The sequence below is a fragment of the Hylobates moloch genome, unplaced genomic scaffold (genome assembly GCF_009828535.3).
Source record: "Hylobates moloch isolate HMO894 unplaced genomic scaffold, HMol_V3 SCAFFOLD_17, whole genome shotgun sequence".
Classification (NCBI taxonomy): domain Eukaryota; kingdom Metazoa; phylum Chordata; class Mammalia; order Primates; family Hylobatidae; genus Hylobates; species Hylobates moloch.
In genome coordinates, this window is record NW_026652292.1 from 13,581,032 (window position 1) to 13,602,088 (window position 21,057).

The window sequence follows — 21,057 nt, forward strand, 5'->3', positions numbered from 1 at the left end:
TTGCTAGTGGTCTATCAGTTTTGTTGATCTTTTCAAAAAACCAGCCCCTGGATTCATTAATTTTTTGAAGGGTTTTTTGTGTCTCTATTTCCTTCAGTTCTGCTCTGATTTTAGTTATTTCTAGCCTTCTGCTAGCTTTTGAATGTGTTTGCTCTTGCTTTTCTAGTTCTTTTAATTGTGATGTTAGGGTGTCAATTTTGGACCTTTCTTGCTTTCTCTTGTGCGCATTTAGTGCTATAAATTTCCCTCTACACACTGCTTTGAATGTGTCCCAGAGATTCTGGTATGTTGTGTCTTTGTTCTCGTTGGTTTCAAAGAACATCTTTATTTCTGCCTTCATTTAGTTATGTACCCAATAGTCATTCAGGAGCAGGTTGTTCAGTTTCCATGTAGTTGAGCGGTTTTGAATGAGTTTCTTAATCCTGAGTTCTAGTTTGATTGCACTGTGGTCTGAGAGTTTGTTATAATTTCTGTTCTTTTACATTTGCTGAGGAGAGCTTTACTTCCAACTATGTGGTCAATTTTGGAATAGTTGTGGTGTGGTGCTGAAAAAAAATTATATTCTGTTGACTTGGGGTGGAGAGTTCTGTAGATGTCTATTAGGTCCACTTTGTGCAGAGCTGAGTTCAATTCCTGGATATCCTTGTTAACTTTCTGTCTCGTTGATCTGTCTAATGTTGACAGTGAGGTGTTAAAGTCTCCCATTATTATTGTGTGGGAGTCTTAAGTCTCTTTGTAGGTCACTCAGGACTTGCTTTATGAATCTGGGTGCTCCTGTGTTGGGTGCATATATATTTGGGATAGTTAGCTCTTCTTGTTGAATTGATCCCGTTACCATTATGTAATGGTCTTCATTGTCTCTTTTGATCTTTGTTGGTTTAAAGTCTGTTTTATCAGAGACTAGGATTGCAACCCCTGCCTTTTTTTGTTTTCCATTTGCTTGGTAGATCTTCCTCCATCCCTTTATTTTGAGCCTATGTGTGTCTCTGCATGTGAGATGGGTTTCCTGAATACAGCACACTGATGGGTCTTGACTCCTTATCCAGTTTGCCAGTCTGTGTCTTTTAATTGGAGCATTTAGCCCATTTACATTTAAAGTTAATATTGTTATGTGTGAATGTGATCCTGTCATTATGATGTTAGTTGGTTATTTTGCTCGTTAGTTGATGCAGTTTCTTCCTAGCCTCGATGGTCTTTACAATTTGGCATGTTTTTGCAGGGGCTGGTACCGGTTGTTCCTTTCCATGTTTAGTGCTTCCTTCAGGAGCTCTTTTAGGGCAGGCCTGGTGGTGACAAAATCACTCAGCATGTGCTTGTCTGTAAAGTATTTTATTTCTCCTTCACTTATGAAGCTTAGTTTGGCTGGATATGAAATTCTGGGTTGAAAATTCTTTTCTTTAAGAATGTTGAATATCGGCCCCCACTCTCTTCTGGCTTGTAGAGTTTCTGCCAAGAGGTCTGCTGTTAATCTGATGGGCTTCCCTTTGTGGGTAACCTGACCTTTCTCTCTGGCTGCCCTTAACATTTTTTCCTTCATTTCAACTTTGGTGAATCTGACAATTATGTGTCTTGGAGTTGCTCTTCTCGAGGAGTATCTTTGTGGCGTTCTCTGTATTTCCTGAATCTGAATGTTGGCCTGCCTTGCTAGACTGGGGAAGTTCTCCTGGATAATATCCTGCAGAGTGTTTTCCAACTTGGTTCCATTCTCCCCGTCACTTTCAGATACACCAGTCAGACGTAGATTTGGTCTTTTCACATAGTCCCATATTTCTTGGAGGCTTTGTTCATTTCTTTTTATTCTTTTTTCTCTAAACTTCCCTTCTCGCTTCATTTCATTCATTTCATCTTCCATCACTGATACCCTTTCTTCCAGTTGATCGCATCGGCTCCTGAGGCTTCTGCATTCTTCACGTAGTTCTTGAGCCTTGGCTTTCAGCTCCATCGGCTCCTTTAAGCACTTCTCTGCATTGGTTATTCTAGTTATACATTTGTCTAATTTTTTTTCAGGTTTTAACTTGTTTGCTATTGTTTTGAATTTCCTCTCGTAGCTCAGAGTAGTTTGATCGTCTGAAGCCTTCTTCTCTCAACTCGTCAAAGTCACTCTCCATCCAGCTTTGTTCCATTGCTGGTGAGGAACTGCGTTCCTTTGGAGGAGGAGAGGCACTCTGCTTTTTAGAGTTTCCAGTTTTTCTGTTCTGTTTTTCCCCCATCTTTGTGGTTTTATCTACTTTTGGTCTTTGATGATGGTGATGTACAGTTGGGTTTTTGGTGTGGATGTCCTTTCTGTTTGTTAGTTTTCCTTCTAACAGACAGGACCCTCAGCTGCAGGTCTGTTGGAGTTTGCTAGAGGTCCACTCCAGACCCTGTTTGGCTGGGTGTCAGCAGCGGTGGCTGCAGAACAGCGGATTTTCGTGAGACCGCAAATTCAGCTGTCTGATAGTTCCTCTGGAAGTTTTTTCTCAGAGGAGTACCTGGCCGAGTGAGGTGTCAGTCTGTCCCTACTGGGGAGTGCCTCCCAGTTAGGCTGCTTGGGGGTCAGGGACCCACTTTAGGAGGCAGTCTGTCCGTTCTCAGATCTCCAGCTGCGTGCTGGGAGAACCACTACTCTCTTCAAAGCTGTCAGACAGGGACATTTAAGTCTGCAGAGGTTCCTGCTGAGTTTTTGTTTGTCTGTGCCCTGCCCCCAGAGGTGGAGCCTACAGAGGCAGGCAGGCCTCCTTGAGCTGTGGTGGGCTCCACCCAGTTTGAGCTTCCTGGCTGCTTTGTTTACCTAAGGAAGCCTGGGCAATGGCAGGTGCCCCTCCCCCAGCCTCGCTGCCACCTTGCAGTTTGATCTCAGACTGCTGTGCTAGCAATCAGTGAGACTCTGTGGGTGTAGGACCCTCTGAGCCAGGTGCGGGATATAATCTGGTGTGCTGTTTTTTAAGCCCATTGGAAAAGGGCAGTATTAGGGTGGGAGTGACCTGATTTTCCAGGTGCCGTCTGTCACCCCTTTCTTCAACTAGGAAAGGGAACTCCCTGACCCCTTGCGCTTCCCGAGTGAGGCAATGCCTTGCCCTGCTTTCGTTCGTGTATGGTGCGCTGAACCCACTGTCCTGCACCCACTGTCTGGCACTCCCTAGTGAGATGAATCCGGTACCTCAGATGGAAATGCAGAAATCACCCATCTTCTGCGTAGCTCACGCTGGGAGCTGTAGACCGGAGCTGTTCCTATTTGGCCATCTTGACTCCACCCCCTCATGTCTGTGTTTTTCTTGTCTTGCCGGATCTTACGCCAACCAGGACCCATTGCTGCTGGAGTGAGGTGTTACTGCTGGACCTCTCCGCTGGTCCGTGGAGACTTGGCTGCCAAGTTTGCATATGATGTACATCCTTAGTTCCCTGACTGGCCTCATGCAGGAGCTGCATAGGGATACTCTGATTTTGGGATACCCCGTGAATAATCACAAGTGGCATTTTCTCTTTCATTACCTGTGTAATGTATAAGGAGACTTCAAAAAGGTTGTGGAAAGGTGGAATTAAAAGATAGAAGGCTGGGTGTGGTGGATCATGCCTGTAATCCCAGCACTTGGGGAGGCCGAGGCAGGCGGATTGCTTGAGTCCAGGAGTTCGAGACCAGCCTGGGCAAACAAGGAGACCTCGTGTCTACAAAAAATACAAAAATTAATAGGGCATGGTGGTGTATGTTTGTGGTGCCAGCTACTCAGGAGGTGGAGGTGGGAGGATCGCTTGAGTCTGGGAGTTTGAGGATGTAGTGAGCCGTGATCGCATTACTGCGCTCCAGCCTGGGTAACAGTGAGACCTTGTCTCAAAAAAAACAAAAAAGATAAAAATATAAACCTTGTTTCTCAACATAAGCTCCATCAGTTTCAAGCCACTTTTAAATGATGATACCAGCCATTTGTTGGACTCATCCCTAAAGAACTGACAGGCCTGGGAATTTAACAATGTGAATGCAGCAGTCTTTTTTGCATTATAAGCTGAAGAAAAATGTGTGTCCTTTAAAGGCTTCTTAAGATTAGGAAACAAAAGGAAGTCAGAAGGAGCCAGATCAGGACTGTAAGGTGGATGCCTAATGATTTCTCATTGAAATTCTTGCCGTTGTTTGAGAGAAAGGAGCAGGAGCATTGTTGTGATGCAGAAGGACTCTCGGTGATGCTTTCTCTGGCATTTTTCTGCTAAAGCTTTTGCTTTCTCAAAACACTCTCAGATATTAATTGTCCTTTGGCCCTTCAGAAAGTCAACAAGCAAAATGCCTTCAACATCCCAAAAAACTGTTGCCCTGACCTTTGATCTTGACCAGTCTGCTTTTGTTTTGACTGGACCCCTTCCACCTCTTGGTGGCCATGGCTTGGAATGTGCTTTGTCTTCAGGATCATACTGGTGAAGCCATGTTTCATCTCCTGTTAGAATTCTTCAAAGAAATGCTTTGGGGTCTTTATCCCAATTGTTAAAGATTTCCCTTGAAAGTTTTGCTTCATCAGCTGATCTGGATACAGTGGTTTTGACACCCACAGAGTAGAAAGTTTGCTCAACTGTAATTTTTTGGTCAGAATTGTGTAAGTTGAACCAGTTGAGATGTCTATGATGTTGGCTATTGTTTCTGCTGTTTATTGTCGGTCCCCTTCAATTAGGGCACAAACAAGATTAATATTTTCCTCCTGAATTGGTGTGGATAGTCTGACGCCGCAGGTTTCATCCTCAACATCATCATGTACCTTCTGAAAATAAGTTATCCATTTGTAAGCTGCTGATTCTTTGGGGGCACTGTCCCTGTACACTGTTTATAAATCATAAGTGATTTCACCATTCTTTCACCTACACTTCACCATAAATTTGATGTTTCTTCTTGCTTTAATTTTAGCAGAACTCATGTTGCTCTAATAGGGGCTCTTTTCAAGCTGATGTCTTATCCTACTTAGCGCCTTAGACTAGATCCTGTTCATACATGTTATAACAAGTTAGTATGAGTTTATTATGGTGCAAAAAAAATTGAAATCCATCCATAGCTTTTTCATAAAACTCATTTTCCATGAACCTTAGAAGACCCTTGTCTGTACTCTTTTGTTTTGAGAACTGGCTTCTGTTTTTGGTGAACAAAAGCATTGTCATGTGTGATTAGGAACAAATGATACACAATGTGGTTTTTATAATACTTTTTGAGCCCTCCTCAAGCAATTGGTGAACTCTTCACTGTGGTAGCCACAGGAGATATTCTTTGTAGTGATGTGTTGCGGGGCTGCGCTGTTCCAGTCTTCCATGAAACTTCAAGAATGCTCAGTCTCTACTCTGTGGTTGTTCAAAATTTCATGTAGGGTGCAGTGTCCTCATTAGTCAGATTCCTAAGAAGAAAGTGCATATTCAGCTGGTGTTTGTTACCGCTGACAGTCCTTCACCCTGTAGGCTCTCGGTTGTGATTCTCTTCTGTCTGGCATTGTACCCCACACAGGCAATCAAGCTTTATAGTGGGTCTTGTAACTCCTAGCTTTAGTCTGAGAGTGAAATGGATCCCTTTACACTTCTCACATCACCTCAGACCTTCTGGGTTCATTGTCCTTCCTGAAATAACATTTGTTACCCTCTCAGAGCCCAGGCTGAGGCAAAAAGTTTTCTTATCCTCTCTGTTAGTGAAAAGATTTTTTTCCACCTTGCCTGAGAGTCGGCAAACTATGGTTTCCACACCAAATCTGACTTGCCACCTGGTTTTGTAGATAAAGATTTTTTGAAACATATTAGTTTACATATTGTCTATGGTGGCTTTCGTGCATAGTAAAGTTGAGTAGCTGTGACAGAAACCTTATGGCTCTCCAAGCCTTAACTTATTTCCTGTCTGGCCCATTACAGACAAAGGTTGAGATTCCTGTCCTATTCCACCCTGTTTGAGAGTCCCTGCTTTCCGGAAGGGTTTTAGTTTTAACTTCCCACCTTCTGAGGGTCTGATTCTTGTCTTTGTCACCCATGTGGTGGTTAAAGATGAAGCCTCTTGGTTATTTCAACTTGTGGCTTACCACTCTGGTTTTCAACTTCCCTATTTTTCTATTTTTTATTTCTTTGCCATTAGAATGTCCTTTTTTTGAAAACAGCAGCGTCTGTGTAGTTTGCAACTAAAGAAAGTTGCTTTTGAACTCCGTAAGCTGCTCGAGGTCAGGTACTGCCTTGTCCTGCATCTCCAGCTCCTAGCCTGGTACCTGGCATGTCGTAGCCATCGGAGTCCTCCTCAGAGGACCACAGCAGAATGGGAATTCAGGTATTTGATGCTGCCAGCTGTGCCAGTACCCATTTTCCCAACCCTCACTACCCTACGTAGGCCTCTGATTCAGCACTTGACTGTGGCCTGTGGCTTGATCTCTTGGCTTGTGTGAGGCTTGTGCCTCCTCCCCTCAGTCATGGGGTGCTGGGCTTGCCCCACCTTGTCCAGGAGGCCAAGTCTTGTCTTGGTGTGCACAGGAATGAGGACTGCAGGGAGGAGAGCAGGAAGGTAGATTTCCTTCCCAGGAGGCCCTTTCTGAGCTGGACATGTGCTTTATGTTCAGGCTCATAACCCTACCTGGAGGAAAAATGTGGACCAATAAGTGTCCTGACTCTGGACATTCACATTTCCTCCTTTTTGAGCAGGTGAATGGAAAGACACCTACATGAGAATGCTTCCATCCACTGAGTAGACATGCAAAAAAAAAATTTCTTGAATTAAAAAAAATAAAGGTTCTTTAAGGATTGGCTGTGCAGCATTGGTCTTTGTGGTCCCTGTATATTATACCTCAAGAGTCTGCTTCACTTTTAAGTGAATCCTGATGTATGCCACAGATAAATATGTCTATGTTATCTGTATATGTATTATTTTCCCTTTTATGTAAAAAGTTACTTTTCTTTGTAAAAGAATTCACAATGAGATTATTAAAAATCGGCAGTTCTTAAGAGTTTATTTAAAAATTTTTTTTTTTAAATTTACCTAAACTGCAAGGAGGATTTAGGGCCTCTTTTGTGCTCCTAATCATCCTGGCACCCATCACACCCTGGTTTATAAGTGCTTGTTGTCTTTTCTTCTCCAGCAGTCCATAAGCCCCTTGCGGATAGAATCCTGTCTTCATCACCTTTTATCCCCAGTTCCTAGCTCAATATTTGGTACGTTTTAGACACTCAGTAAATATTTGTTGAATTTAGTTGAATAAAACATTTTTATTTTATGTACAACTTGCTCAGGAGTAAATATGTTGTAAGGTACTTCTGTATTCTAAAATCATTGCTAGCATCTATGTCTTCAGTAATTTAAAAAGGAAGTCAAGATGTGCCTGAGAATTTACCTCCTTTTCTTCCTAAAACACACACGCTAATATGTGCATGTGCATGTATATGCACATACCACAAAATCAACCCCAAACCATATATATTAAACTAGGGAAAATATAAAGGCCATTTTTTTTTTTCACTGTAACATTTGTCTGATGGTGAGTTGTATTTTTAATTTTGGGGGATGTGTTAGAGTCAGGTGAGGTCCGTGGATTAACAAACATGGAGAGTTCTGTTTCTGGTTTATTATCGACTACTTTTAGCTTTTTGGGATCAGGGTAGGACATAAATACATTAAGATAAATGTAATTTTTGTTATAGTAGATGTTATTTCTTTTTATAATGGTTATAAAAAACTGATTACTCATTGTTAGAAGTGTTTTCTGATAGTTCAGACTGTCGCATCTGTAATTTGATTAGACAAGTATTCATGAGCACCTGTGTGTCAGTGTAGCTCCAGATGCTGAGGACACAACACAACTGAGAAACAAAACAAAGTCCCTGCCCTCAAGGAGCTCGTGTTTTACTGTGTTTTTGTATGGGTGTGTGTGGGGGGTGGTGGGTGAGTGGTACAGAAAAATATTTCAGGTGTTGATGAGTGCTAGGAAGAAAACTCAAATGGTATAAGAGGAATAGAGAAGAAAAGTGTGCATGATATTATGATACAAGGTGCCAGCTGACCTTGGAGCAGAGGCCTGCATGGAGGGAGGGAGCAGCTCTGCAGGTGCGGGGAAGAGCAAGCCAGGTGTGTTGGCGAGTATTGGGAGGCTGTAGCTGGGGCTGGAGCCCAGTCAATGTGGGGAATGGTGGGAGCAGAGACCAGAGAGGCAGAGAGGGGGACTATATGAGGAATAAGGCCATGAGGCAGGAGCCCCTGGAGCTCTCTGAGCCCAGGAGTGATCGATACCATCTGATTAACATTTAGATGGATCATCCTGGCTAGTTATCATGTGGAGAATGGTCTGGAGAGTGTGGTGACAAGGGACACCCATTGGGAGACCCTTGTGGTTATCTAGGGGTGAGGTGATGGTGGTCTGGACCAGCAGGTAGGCAGTGGTTGAATTCTGGATTTTTTGACATGAAGAAAGAAAATGAAGAGTGAAGGGTAACCCCCAACTGAAGCAGTATTCTGATTATGCTTTGATTTATTATTTGCTTTTTTTTTTTTTTAATTCTTTAACAGAACCGAGATTAAGTGTAGCCCCTGAAATGGATATCATGGACTACTGCAAAAAAGAATGGAGGGGAAATACACAGAAAGCAACATGTATGAAAAAGGTATGACACAGAGGTGCACATATTTCAGGTCTTTCAAATAGTCTGTCATAAGTTGTTTAATATGTCATTTGATATTTTTAGACATTAGTTAAAATGACTGCTATAGACGTTATTATTGGTGTTCTAATTTTAGAGATAAGGAAATAGACTCCAAAGATAAGGGTTTTGTTTTAAGTCACAATATTAATATAGAATCAGCATCAGTTATTCAGTGATGCAATTTCTTTGAAAAACACGTAAATGACTCTGCTGTTCAGAGTTGGGCCAGCCGTTGGTTGTCCTCTTGGGGCCATTTGGGAATGTCCTTTCTGGTCTGGTGTTATAAAATAAGAGCCTCAGGGATGTCTCAGGCCGATTCCACACTCCTGCTTTCCACAGCACATTGGGTTTGCCTACACACCCTCTGGTCCTGGGGCCTAGAACTTTCTTGGACTCCCTGCACAGGGGAATCAGGAACTGCTCCCTTCAAGATAGTCTCCAAGGCTGTGGGATGACATTGGAGATTCATATGATGTGGTCCTGCTGTGGCTCTTTGGGCCGGTTCATTACTCAGCTCAGACACCACGGCCTACAGACACCACACAGCTGATCAAGCAGCAGATCCTGTGGGCTCTACCCTCAGATGTATACCAAATCCAGTATTATCAGTAGGGTGAACCATGTGAATTGCTCAAAAACAGTCAAATAGCAGATTTAACCTAAGGCTTCCATGACCTCTTGAAACCTGTGGGTTTATCTTTTGCTCATTTTTCTCTTGGGATTATTTATGAATTTGAATGCACTTCTTATATATTAGAGATACTGACTGTCATATTTAATAGAAATATCTTTAACATTTTTTTGGTTAGGGTTTTAAATTTTTAAATATTTGAATATTTAGTCTTTTCCTCAGAGCTCGTTTTTGTAGAAAATAATTGCTCATCTTTCAGCATGTACCTCAACTGCCCATGGGCTGACTTTGGAAAAATCTGGCTGCTACTTGTAAAGCTCTGAGAGCAGATGATAGTTCTCTGCAAGTCCGATATGTAGATGCTTTGTGTTTTAGGCGTTTGTTAGAGAACTGAATTATGAAACACGTGGAATTCTTAGTTCCTGCCAGAGGTTAAGAACATTTATATTTTTGCTAAATATGCTCTTGGTCACTTGCAGATTTTCCAACCTCTAGCCCATCAGGACCCATGGCAGTAATTTGAGCATCTCAGATGCCTGAAAACAGCTTTCACCTCCATTCTGTTTTAGTCGTTATTGGCGTAATTGTCTATTTTTGTTTCAAATATTCTTTTGGAAGTAAGTTTCTACAAATTCAGATTTAATGTTATTCTGAACTAGTGTGAGTAATTTACGCATTTGGAAAGGTACAATTGCAGTTGAATTTGCATAAGTATTCTGGGGTAATTGAGTTTTACCATAGGCAAGAAGTACATAATTACTAGTAAATGTGATTCTGCCTGATGGAACCTTAGGTGTTACAGTGGTTGGACTACTAAATAAAAATGCAACCCTCAAAATGTTGTTATTGGGGCAAAAAAGTACTTTTATATTCACTTAAAACATCATCCTATGACTTGAACCTTGAAAACAGCTAGTAATGAGGTTCTAGCACCTGGACACACAGGACAGAGGTGGTCTGCATTGCGTCCACTCCACGATGAGGGTAACACTTCTTTCTTTGTGTGAGCGCAGGGTAGGAAGTGGGTCTTGAGTGACTGTCAAGGAAAAGTTGGATGAGTTAAGAGGCTGACTCGACCCAGGGTCAGGGAGATGGTGGGCAGTTCAGTCAGTCTCAAGGACTGTGCATGTGTCTAGCTGGAGAAGCCAGGCATCATGCCTGCTGGGGGACCAGACTCACTAGGATTTTTTGGTGTCTTTTCAGGGTACGTTTCAGAATGGTCCATTGGATGGCTGTTTTTGAGTGCCCAAGCATGTCACTGAATATTTTCATTTCCTTGTTTCACTTCCAGACTGAGCAAGAGTGACACTTCACTTAAAAAAAGAAAAGAGGGCAGGGTGTGGTGGCTCACGCCTGTAATCCCTGCACTTTGGGAGGCAGAGGCAGGTGGATCATCTGAGGTCAGGAGTTCAAGACCAGCCTGGCCAACATGATGAAATCCTGTCGCTACTAAAAATACAAAAAAATTAGCTGGGCTTGGTGGCACATACCTGTAATCGCAGTTACTCAGGAGGCTGAGGTAGGAGAATTGCTTGAACCCGGGAGGCCGAGGTTGCAGTGAGCCAAGATTGCGCCACTGCACTCCAGCCTGGGCAACAAGAGCGAAACCGCATCTCAAAAAAAGAAAAGAAGCCTAACAGAATTATTCAGCCATCTCCTGGCATGTAGACTTTTATATGTACATGCCCATACACAAAGCACCCCCGCCCCTGTTTGTGTTTTGGAAACTTGGGGTTTTTCTATATTTTTTTAGTAGGAAAATAGAAACTTAGTTTAGCTCTCTTTTTTCTTGCCTGTTTTTTTTTTTTTTTTTTTAAAAGAGTTTAGGGTCATTTGAAACACAGATTAAACCCTTCAAAATGTTGTTTGCCAGTGAGTAAGTCTTAAAACAATTGCCTAGAAAGGGACATAAAACTCCAACTTTGGGCATCCTCCCAGTGATCCCAGGCCAAGCTTTTTCCACAGGAATGAAACTTTCTCTGCTGTCTCAAGTCAGTAACGACCATTTTGAATTCTTTCATACCTTTTCCCAGGGCTATGAGGAGGTTTCTCAGAAGTTCACCTCCATACGGCGAGTCCGTGGTGATAATTACTGTGCACTGAGGGCCACACTGTTCCAGGCCATGAGCCAGGCTATGGGGCTGCCGCCCTGGCTGCAGGACCCAGAGCTCACGCTGGTACGCTGCTGCTGCAGGTTTGAGTCCAAAATGTTTCAAACAATTTTTGTGAGAAAACTTTCCCTTTCTGTCCATGCTACCTTCTAGTATCGTCTGCAGTATGATGTCAGCATGTGCGTTTATTCAGTTTCGTGCGGCTGGGATGATTTCACATAGTTAAGTGACCAAAAATAACTGGTGTTTCCTAGAAGAGAAAAATGATAAAATTTATATGAACAATTTAGTTGAATTAGAGAGCAGATGTTTGTATAACGCACTTAGGAACAGTTCGATTTCAATTTTGGTGTTTAAGTAGGCTGTATATGTTACTGTTTGAGAACCGGCTAGGGTTTTAGAATACACATTTCTTTGGTTTTTAGCTATAATTCAATAAATGAGTACTTTTGGCTAAGTGTGAAGATTGGCTTAGTAGGTGGCAGAACAGCAACACTAGAAGAGAGATGATTACTGTCGCATGGAGAGGGGCTTCCTGAGGAGCTGAGACTCAGCCTGCCCCAGGCCTGGCCCTCTTTAACGTTTTAAATGTACCACATGGCAGACATGCACTGGAAAGTCATGTGTCTGCATGTCCTGACATGGATAAAGTCACATAGTTGGGTGGGTGTTAGACTATCCTGAAAGATTTTTTGGTCAGGAATGGTTGGTCAGAGACAGCAATATACCCGTGTAACAAATCTGCACATGTACCTTCTGTATCTAAAATAAAAATTGAATTGCAAAAAAAGAAATGGCCACAGCCACCCAACCTTCAACAGCCACCACCCTGCTCAGTTAGCAGCCATCAACATCGAAGCAAGACCCTCCACCAGCAAAAAGATTACAACTTGCTGAAGGCCCAGATGATCATTAGCATTTTTTTACCAACAAAATATTTTTAAATTAAAAAAAAAGAAAGAAATGACAATATGACATTAACTGGAAGAAAATTGAAAGTCTTGTGCTTAAATTTAAAAAATCCAAAACCCAGAAATGCTAGCTGTGGAAGATTGGCCTTATAGTAATTTATGAAAAGAAAGAAAAAGATGTTAGGATTTTAATTATGCAAGCCCACTGTGAGCCTGCATGAAATGTGATGGCTAGCAATGATCACAAAGCCCTAGCTGCATTTTATTTTTATTATTTTTATTTTTATTTTTTTTGATATTAAGCAAAAAGACCAACCTGGCTGTGTTTTAAAAGGAATGATTCTAAGAATTAGGCAGTGACAGCCCCACCTTGAACTGGGCTGGTCAGAGGCCATCTCGAGCTTGGTGCCTGATAAAGTATCCTCAGCAGATGGAAATGTGGCCAGGATGCTTCATCACATTCTGGGAGCCACTGAAGGAACTGGGGTATTTTCCTACAATAAAGAAGACTTTTAGAGGAACTTGTTGTTGACTAAGCTGGAGGTCTTTTAGGTGGATGAGAGATCACACACTCAGAAGGGCAAAACCAGGACTGATGGATGAAGGATACTCCCCATCTGTTCCGCGATTATTTAATACACCAGCATAAAATCAGCACACCTATATCAACTGTCAAAATGACATCTGGAGCCAAATGTGGTGGCGCCTGTAGTGTTAGCTACTCAGGAGGCTGGGGTGGGAGGATCACTTGAGCCAGGAGTTCAAGTCCAGCCTGGGCAACATAAGGAGACCCCTTATGTTGGGGAGTCTATTAAAAAAAAAACCAAACCAACATCTGGGAAAGATATTTTCTTCTAAGCAAAGATGTATGCCATCTTAAGCAGATTTTTCAGTATTAGCTTCTTTCTTTCATATAGAGGCAAGAGAAATGGATATACTAAACTGTTTTTTCTTTTGTAAATGATGCCATTTATTAGTTAAATATTTCAGAATTGTTTATCAGTTGGCAAAAGCATTCCTATGGTTGGATATAAGACCCAGCTAGAGAAGCAAACAATGATTTCACTGTTTTTGCTTTGTCTTGTTTTAACTTCTGTGCTTGACAACTGTAGCTATATATGACACAATTTCTAGATTGTGGTGGTGTGTACCTATGTTCTTAGCTACTCAGGAGGCTGTGCTGACAACTGTAGCTATATTATATTAATCTACAAATCTATATTTCTAGATAGTGACATAATATCCTCCTCAATTTTAGGCAAAATTTTCCTTTTGAGGCTTTACCTTTAAGGAGCTATTTGGATTTATGGACTTACTTGACATTAAATTTGTATTTTTCTACTTTCTGAGAATCTGGGGTAAATAGTGTCCTAATTAATTAATTAAAGTATAAAATTGCTTTTAAAAAAGTTAGGTACAATGTCTCCCCCGCCCCGTTTTTTTGCTAGCAGGATATATTTGGGTAACATTATCTGCCATATTAAAAATAGTCTGGGTAGATTACATTCAAACTCTAATCACTGTTAAAATGTGTTGCATGTGTGAGTGATGGGGTTTTAAGGTGGTTTTTCTGACTTTGAGTAATGTGAAAATAGTTTTAAAATTCTTAAGTGTTCTTTCCAGTTTCTTTCCTTTTCTTTGTGTATCAGCTATTATATTTTTCCAGGAGCATAATTTAATTAGTTGGTCACTTGGTTTGGTTTTTGTCATCTAACTTTAATTGAATGCCAAGAGGCCTCTGCCAAAGAGAGAAAACACAGTGTACCTGCCTGTGGGTTTGGTATTTATGTTTATTAAACGTTGGGTCTGAATGTTAGCTGAAGAATGTCTTTGTTCTTTCCTTGCTATCATCCAGCCAGAGGACTTGTCCTTGTGTTGCTGTTCCAGCCCTCAGCAATTTAGCATAGTTTGAAAACTTGCTTTACCCAGTTCGTTTTGTGGTATCATGTCTGAGATATGATTGGATGACAAATTCAAATTCAGCACATGCTTTGTGTTTGAGGGGCCAGTGAAGGAAGGAAGGGACCCATAAGCTTACTCTGGTTGTGCAAATCTCCCAGATGGCCCGCAGACCCTCCTGTGGATGCCTTCCCATTTCTGTTCTCACTCTGGCCCCCCGGCCCCACAGCCCTTCCCTTGGAAGGTCCACTGTGACAAAGGCTTTGTTGAGTGAGCATTTCTTGCAGCGTGACAAATAAATCGGGTGGAACCTTTAGCTAGCTTTATCTGCTTCTGTTTGCAGATGGAGAGATGTTCTCTGTGGCATGTTGCTGTCTTCTCTTTTAGAACATCGTTTGGTTTTAGGGTATTAAAGGGAGCTGGGTAAGCTAGACTGAGTGACCCTCCCCTTAATCTATGCTCAGTGAAAGAGACCCGGGCTTCCTTTCTGCTGCTGCTCAGCTTTGCTGGCCTTGCTCTGTTCCCTGCCTGTGAGGCAGAGCTTTGTCCTTATTGACCCTCTGACAGTGCGGCTGTCCCTCACCTCCTGTCATCCTGCCCGGGTGTCCTGTTTGTTGTTCCCATTTCTGCCCAGATCCCAGTCTCCGTGTTTGGCTGCAGCCAGATCATCTGACCCTCACCCCAGCTATGGAGATGGCCTAGCCTGGCTCTCAAATGTGGGACAACACTTTGGTCCCTGAGAGGGGGCATCCTTTAGAGCAATCCTTTGGTTGCCAAGTTCGTTACATTTTGTAATGTCTCTGAGCTGGTTAGACTGTGACAGTGTTTGCTTAGAGTGACATAGACTGTGTATCAAAATTTTTTTGTGAGTTTTGGGGATGACACATTTTTATTATTTGCTGTCTGTTGTGGTATCAAGAATTACCGGCACGTGCTAGAGAAAACAGGCGGTTTTATAGTTTAGTCACAAACAAAATGATATCTAAGCTAATTACCTACTTTATTCTTGAATATTTCCAATCACTGTTTCTTGTTTAAATCTGGTTTCTTGCTTAAATTTTCTTTATTCTATTAGAAGTCCAGTTTGTGCTTAGTGGAAAACAAAGGCTATTTACGTGTGTTCCATGTGTTGTGACCTCTGAAAGCATTTAACCTCTGAAAGCATTTAAAGTTGTATTCACTTTTTTCTTCTGAATAAATTTGACTTCATTCTTTTCTGATGGCTTTTTTCATGCTTCATTTTTTAAAATTGTCTAAAGGATTTTTGCATTTCCTGGAAGTCTACAACCCTGAACTGTTTGACCAGTGTGTGAAAGGAATCAGAAACAATTGTTTCTCTCTGTGTAGTTAGGTCTTCAGGGTCTCCTGAGTAATCCAGTTGAGTACCGTACCTACTTTTTAGATAACTGTATCATGTCCCCAGATGCTCAGCCGGTCTTCTGGGCTTCCCTTCACTTCATTTCCCAGCTCACTTCCATGTAGCCAGTATTTTCTGCACTTTTGTAGTTCTTTGTGCCCAGTTGTAATTTTAGCTTGTTGCCACTTGAGGGCATGTGAGGTTCTTGTGATAAATCTGAGAGACTGAATTGAGGGTTTTGCTGCAGAACTGCCACATGTTGCCGAAACACAGGGCAGCGTGGGCACGGAGTGGGCTGGTGCAGCCCTTAGGTGGGTGGTCATTTGTTATTCTAATAAGATGAGGAGGAGAAGTCCCTCTCCGCCCTTAATGAGTGATGTAGTTCGCCATCACTGTGGTCACAGTGAAAAGTAATTTACATCCCAATCGTGGTTCTGTGTTTTGTAGAAACCACCTTAGTTCACACGATTGCTCTAGGTTGAGAAGGTACAACCAGAATTACTATTTATGAAAGGGTCTTTTAGTCTTATATTCCAGTTGAATGGAAGATTTGGCCTCATTTAAAACTGTATTTATTTTATTTTATGTATTTATTTTTATTCATTTCTTTCTTGCTATATAAAGTTTTTAATTTTTTGGAGATGAGGTCTTGCTCTGTTGCTCAGGCTGAAGTGCAGTGGTGCAGTCATAGCTAACTGTAACCTCAAACTCCTGGGCTCAAGTGATCCTCCTGCCTCATCCCCCTGAGTAGCTGGGAATACAGGCACATGCCACTGTGCCCAGTGAATTTTTAAACTTTTTTTTTTTTATAGAAATGGGGTCTTGCTATGTTGCCTGTACTGGCAAAACTGTATTAATAACTGCTAAACAAGGTCAGGTTCCTCATAGGATATTGTAGGATTTAATTATTCTTTAATGATCTGTTGACTTGGAGGTGAACTTTTTTTTCCTTTCTAAATTTTACAGCCGTGAAGTGACACAGCTGTGCCCAGCCTAATTCTAGGATTTTTCTCCTGACACACCCAAGACTGTTGGAAGAGTCTTACTTCCCATGCTGTCATCAGTCAGGCTGTGCCTCAGCTTGCCTTTCAAACTGCAGATTCTGTTGATAACTAGAGGCAAACAAAGTAACAAATACTCCAGGAATAAAAAAAAACGGAAACTAGCAATGTAGTTCAGCTGTCACTTCTTTCATGAACTAAGTGAGCACAGCTCCCTTAACCCCTGCCTCTGATTTTCAATTGTATGTTTTAATATATCAATTAGACAATTAAACTAGACATACTGTCATTTCTCTGAATGTTAAAACTTTGAGTATATGTGTTAACATTATTTAACAAAACTTTTTCTACCTTTTTTTGGTGGATTTTTTAAATACCAGAAACTAGGTTTTATTTTTCTTATTGGGAAAGGAGCAGGTTTGGCTTCACCCTGGACCTTCTCACATCCTCAGAAGCACTGTCCTGAGCCATGTGTTAGGTGGTGGTTGAGAGGCTGCAGTGAGTCCCGTAGCCTGAAGGTGGTTGGTGTGAGGATGTGCTGTGGGCATGGCCTGCTGTGGAATGTCCTGGTCGTGGTTGGAGTCCTGCAAGGCAGATTGTGCTTTGGCTCAACCAAAAGCACCGTTTCACTCCAGCAGCCCTCCTCAGGGTGGTACTTTCTAAGTTCCTGACTTCTAGATTTAGGTCCTCCATCCTAAACTCACATGACAGATTTGCAGAATTAATTCTGGAAACAAAGGTAGGTTTTATAGACTTTGTGGTTTCTTACAGCTTGGATTGTGTGGTGGATTTCTTGGAATGTTAACACTTCTTTATCTCTTTCTCGATGTTGTAGTTACCAGAAAAACTCATAAGCAAATACAACTGGATCAAGCAATGGAAACTTGGACTGAAATTTGATGGGAAGAACGAGGACCTGGTTGATAAAATTAAAGAGTCCCTTACTCTGCTGAGGAAGAAGGTTTGGAACCTGTAGTGTCCTGTCTGATAAGGGTGAAGCTCTTGTTCTTGCTTGCCCCAGAAGACCAGGTTTTAGTCTTCACTCAGTGGATTTTCAAATGCTCTTGGCTGATTTTTAGGCAAAATGGTTTTAAATGAACTCAAACTCTTCCCACGAGGGCTTTAGTAAAATGGGAAGTACCAACATTATATATTCTTAGAGCAGATGCCATGTACTAGGGTATCAAATAATGAAGTGTTTGACTTTCTTAAAAGGAAACCTTAACAAATATAGTCTTTGTTCCAAGTCATATTTATGTTTCAAGAATATAATTTGGTTCCTATTTCTTATATCATTAGCAATTTATTAAATTCTTTCCAATTATGCTCATGTTTTAAGATTCTGCCCATATTTATCAGACTTATTTTCTTTCTCCGTGATTTTCCAGTTAGTAGATTTAGTAACTTGTCTTTAGAAAACAGTCCTGAGAGTTTTTCTGAAACAGAATTGTAGGGAGAACTTGGTCTTCTGATTCCTGTTGATTTGGTCTTTGAAATTCTACCTTTCTGTGGCTTTCGACTGTCTCCTCTGGGTTGGATGTCCTGCCTACACACTGGCTTACATGACCCCTAGCTTGCTTGCATTGAGCAGCTTGGAGTCCTTTTCACCAAGAACCCTGATTGAGGGCCTGTCACTTGCGCCAGGGTGTCAGTGGAGGGTGGTCAGGTAGAGAGGGGGTCAAACATGGACTTTTCAAGGTCCTTCCTAGCACGTACTTCAAGCAGTGATTTCTGTACTCACATATGGTCTGCTGCTCCCATTAGACTTTCAGCTCCACGTGAGACTGTCCTGTGCATTCCTTCACACCCTGTGTCTAGCAGCACGTCTGGCACATAATAGGTGTTCATTTAGTGCTTTATTGAATTAGTGAACTGAAGGCCCTGACTTCTTGGAACTTAGTTTTTGCTTAGAAAGATAAGAAATGTTTACTGGAAAATATACTGTCAAAGGAAGTCCAGTAGTTTTATCTTTCTTCTACTATAAAGAAATGGGAGCGAAAGAAGGGAAGAGGGAAATTCCATTCTTGTTACCTGTTGGACTAGAATGCAGGATTTTGTGTTCCCCAGTCCTTGGGTTAGTGGAAGGCTGAGGGCAGGGCTCTAGCCCTGTGGGAGTGAATGAGAGGGCCCTTCAGCGCAACCACGGGTCACAATTTCGTTTTCATTTTTTTAAGGTCTTGTGAAATTGCTATTTCTGCTTTATTAGGTTTTTCTACTAAAATTAGACCCTCATTTTTGGGAATGCTTGAGTGGTGCCAATTTGCAATAAGGTTAAAATTACTAATAATCTGAGCCAGCATTACTAACACTTCTATGCCAGGCTCCACACTAAAATTTCATGTGTTATTTAATTCTCACAACTATGAAGGTGGTGTTGCTGTGGTCATCCCTGTTTTTTAGGTGAGGAAACTAAGGCCAGGAGCTCAGTTGAAATGCCCTGCAAAAAACCACCACAGCTGCTCTGTGGTGAAGCCTTGATTCCATCCCGACTGACTCTAGAGCCATGTCCATGATTGGCAACTTGGTCTAGTTTGGAAAATATGAGATACAGACAAACATGTACCAGCCTTCAGCCCAAATATTAGAGGGAATTGTATGCAGTCATTACCATTGAAATTCACTCTTGGGTTTAAAATCCATAATGGTGTTTGAGAGGGGCACTAGTTATTGTTTATTCATAAGGAATGGTATTTATGTTGGCATCTTATTCTCATTCACTGTAACTTAAAAGCACATATATTTATAGGTTTTCTTTTTTAAAGAGTTTGCCTGTATTCACTGAATACCTAACACATTATTCTTAATCCGGAATCAATAAGAGTTTCCTGAATGGATTTATTCATTTGAAGTTCATATATATTTTTGAGGTTAGAGAGATAAGTTTAGTAAATTATTATTCAGGAGCTCCTACACCCTTTTTTTGCCTCTCTTCCATTTAGGAGGGTTGGCTTTATGTTTCTGGGTGCTAACCCTCCTGTAAGCCCCTTGTAATTGTAGCTGCCCTTCACAGCTTCACACACAGGCTTCACACACGTGTGTTAGCTCTTCTATAAATGTCTCTGATTGGCTGGTTCAATCTCATTGCCTGGGAAGTTAAGGGAGTCAGAATTTCCACAGCCTTAGTGCTTCTTACTGCATTGTATTTTTCTTTCAAATTAATGGGAGAAAAAGCTGAATAAGGAGTTTGTGTGCTTTAAAGTGTACCATTTTTTAATTTGGAAACCTGAATGTTGTGAGCATTGGTAAGTGACCCATGGTCACTTTTAAAAAATAATTTTGTGCTCATAGTATGGTACTATACCAGGGATTTTTAGAACAAAAATTCTAATTATTACATAACTTTCTTATTGTAGTGGGCAGGCTTGGCTGAAATGAGAACTGCTGAAGCAAGACAGATAGCTTGTGATGAACTATTCACAAACGAGGAGGAAGAATATAGCCTCTATGAAGCTGTAAAATTTCTAATGCTAAACAGAGCCATTGAACTATATAATGATAAAGAGAAAGGAAAGGAAGTACCGTTTTTCTCTGTGCTTCTGTTTGCTCGGGACACATCAAATGACCCAGGACAGCTTCTGAGGAACCACCTCAACCAGGTGGGACACACTGGTGGTCTTGAACAGGTAAGTTGTGCTTTTGAGCATGTATTACCCCAAAATAAAGCAGCTTTACTGATCAAACTTAATGTCACAGTTTTTGTAGGTCAGAAATTCAGCGACAGCTTAGTTGGATGGTTCTGGCTCAGGATCTCATGAGGCTGCAGTTGTATGTTCAGGGCTGCAGCCATCTGAAGGCTTGACTGGGGCTGGAAGATCTACTTCCAATGTTGTTCGCTCATGTGGCTGTGGGCAGGAGCCTTCAGTTCCTTACTGGTAGTTAGTAGGAGGGTTCAGTTCCTCACACATAGGCCTCCACAGGGCTGCTTGAGTGTCCTTACAACATGGTAGCTGGCTTCTCAGAGTGATCTAAGCAGAGAGCAAGAAAGAAGCCAAAATGCCTTTTATGACCTAATCTAGGATGTCACACACTGTTACATTGTTTTCCACTTTTTAGAAACAAGTTACTTGATGCATTCCACTCTCAAGAGGAGGGGAATTTGGCTCCACTTTTTTGAATGAGGGGTACCAAAGAATTGTGGGCGTACTTTACAGTCACCACCATTATCTCAACCTGGGCTTTATTCTTCAGAGGAGTGGATGGGATTAGTACTCTTGGCTCTGGGAGGTTACAAATAAATGAAGTACTTGGAAGAGCCATTCGAAGGGTCTTGTTTAATCTTGGCAGCTGTAGCTGCATTAAAAAGAGAAATGGAGTCACCTTAGCCAGTAGAGTTCAGCCTACTCTTGGATCTTTTACAGATTTGTTAAGTGTGGAGTTTTACACAGAAACCCAGTGCAGTACTATCTCTAAGCCAATATAGTTGAGTCACCACACCTTGTGCTATCTTTGATGTGTTCATTTTCCTAAAAAGTCCTAATGAGGTTTTTTTAGTGGAATAGCCAACCACTAAAGTAGCATTAAGGCTGTTCATCAAAGTGCCACT

The 21,057-nt window shown here is 41.6% G+C and overlaps 1 protein-coding gene and 1 long non-coding RNA gene across 10 annotated transcripts in view; one reads left to right on the forward strand and one right to left on the reverse strand.

Annotated features, from left to right (window-relative positions):
• Positions 1-21,057, forward strand: part of OTULIN (OTU deubiquitinase with linear linkage specificity) — a 62,878-nt gene that overhangs the window by 16,668 nt on the left and 25,153 nt on the right. For 8 of the 9 annotated variants that reach the window (XR_004244851.2, XM_058430167.1, XM_032135818.2 and 5 more), the window contains exons 3-6: positions 8,471-8,565; positions 11,269-11,412; positions 17,350-17,475; positions 19,868-20,137. Coding sequence is in view for 8 of the 9 variants with exons in the window: in XM_058430167.1 (XP_058286150.1) it covers positions 8,471-8,565; positions 11,269-11,412; positions 17,350-17,475; positions 19,868-20,137 (635 nt within the window). In the remaining variant the exon portion in view is untranslated. The remainder of the gene's footprint in view (positions 1-8,470; positions 8,566-11,268; positions 11,413-17,349; positions 17,476-19,867; positions 20,138-21,057) is intronic. The other variant, XM_058430170.1, reaches the window with a different exon arrangement.
• LOC131381675 (uncharacterized) lies at positions 10,083-20,166 on the reverse strand. Its single transcript, XR_009210558.1, has 4 exons — positions 20,034-20,166; positions 12,627-12,751; positions 11,259-11,596; positions 10,083-10,271 (listed from the first exon to the last, which is right to left on the reverse strand). It is a non-coding gene; the product is annotated as an uncharacterized LOC131381675 (long non-coding RNA).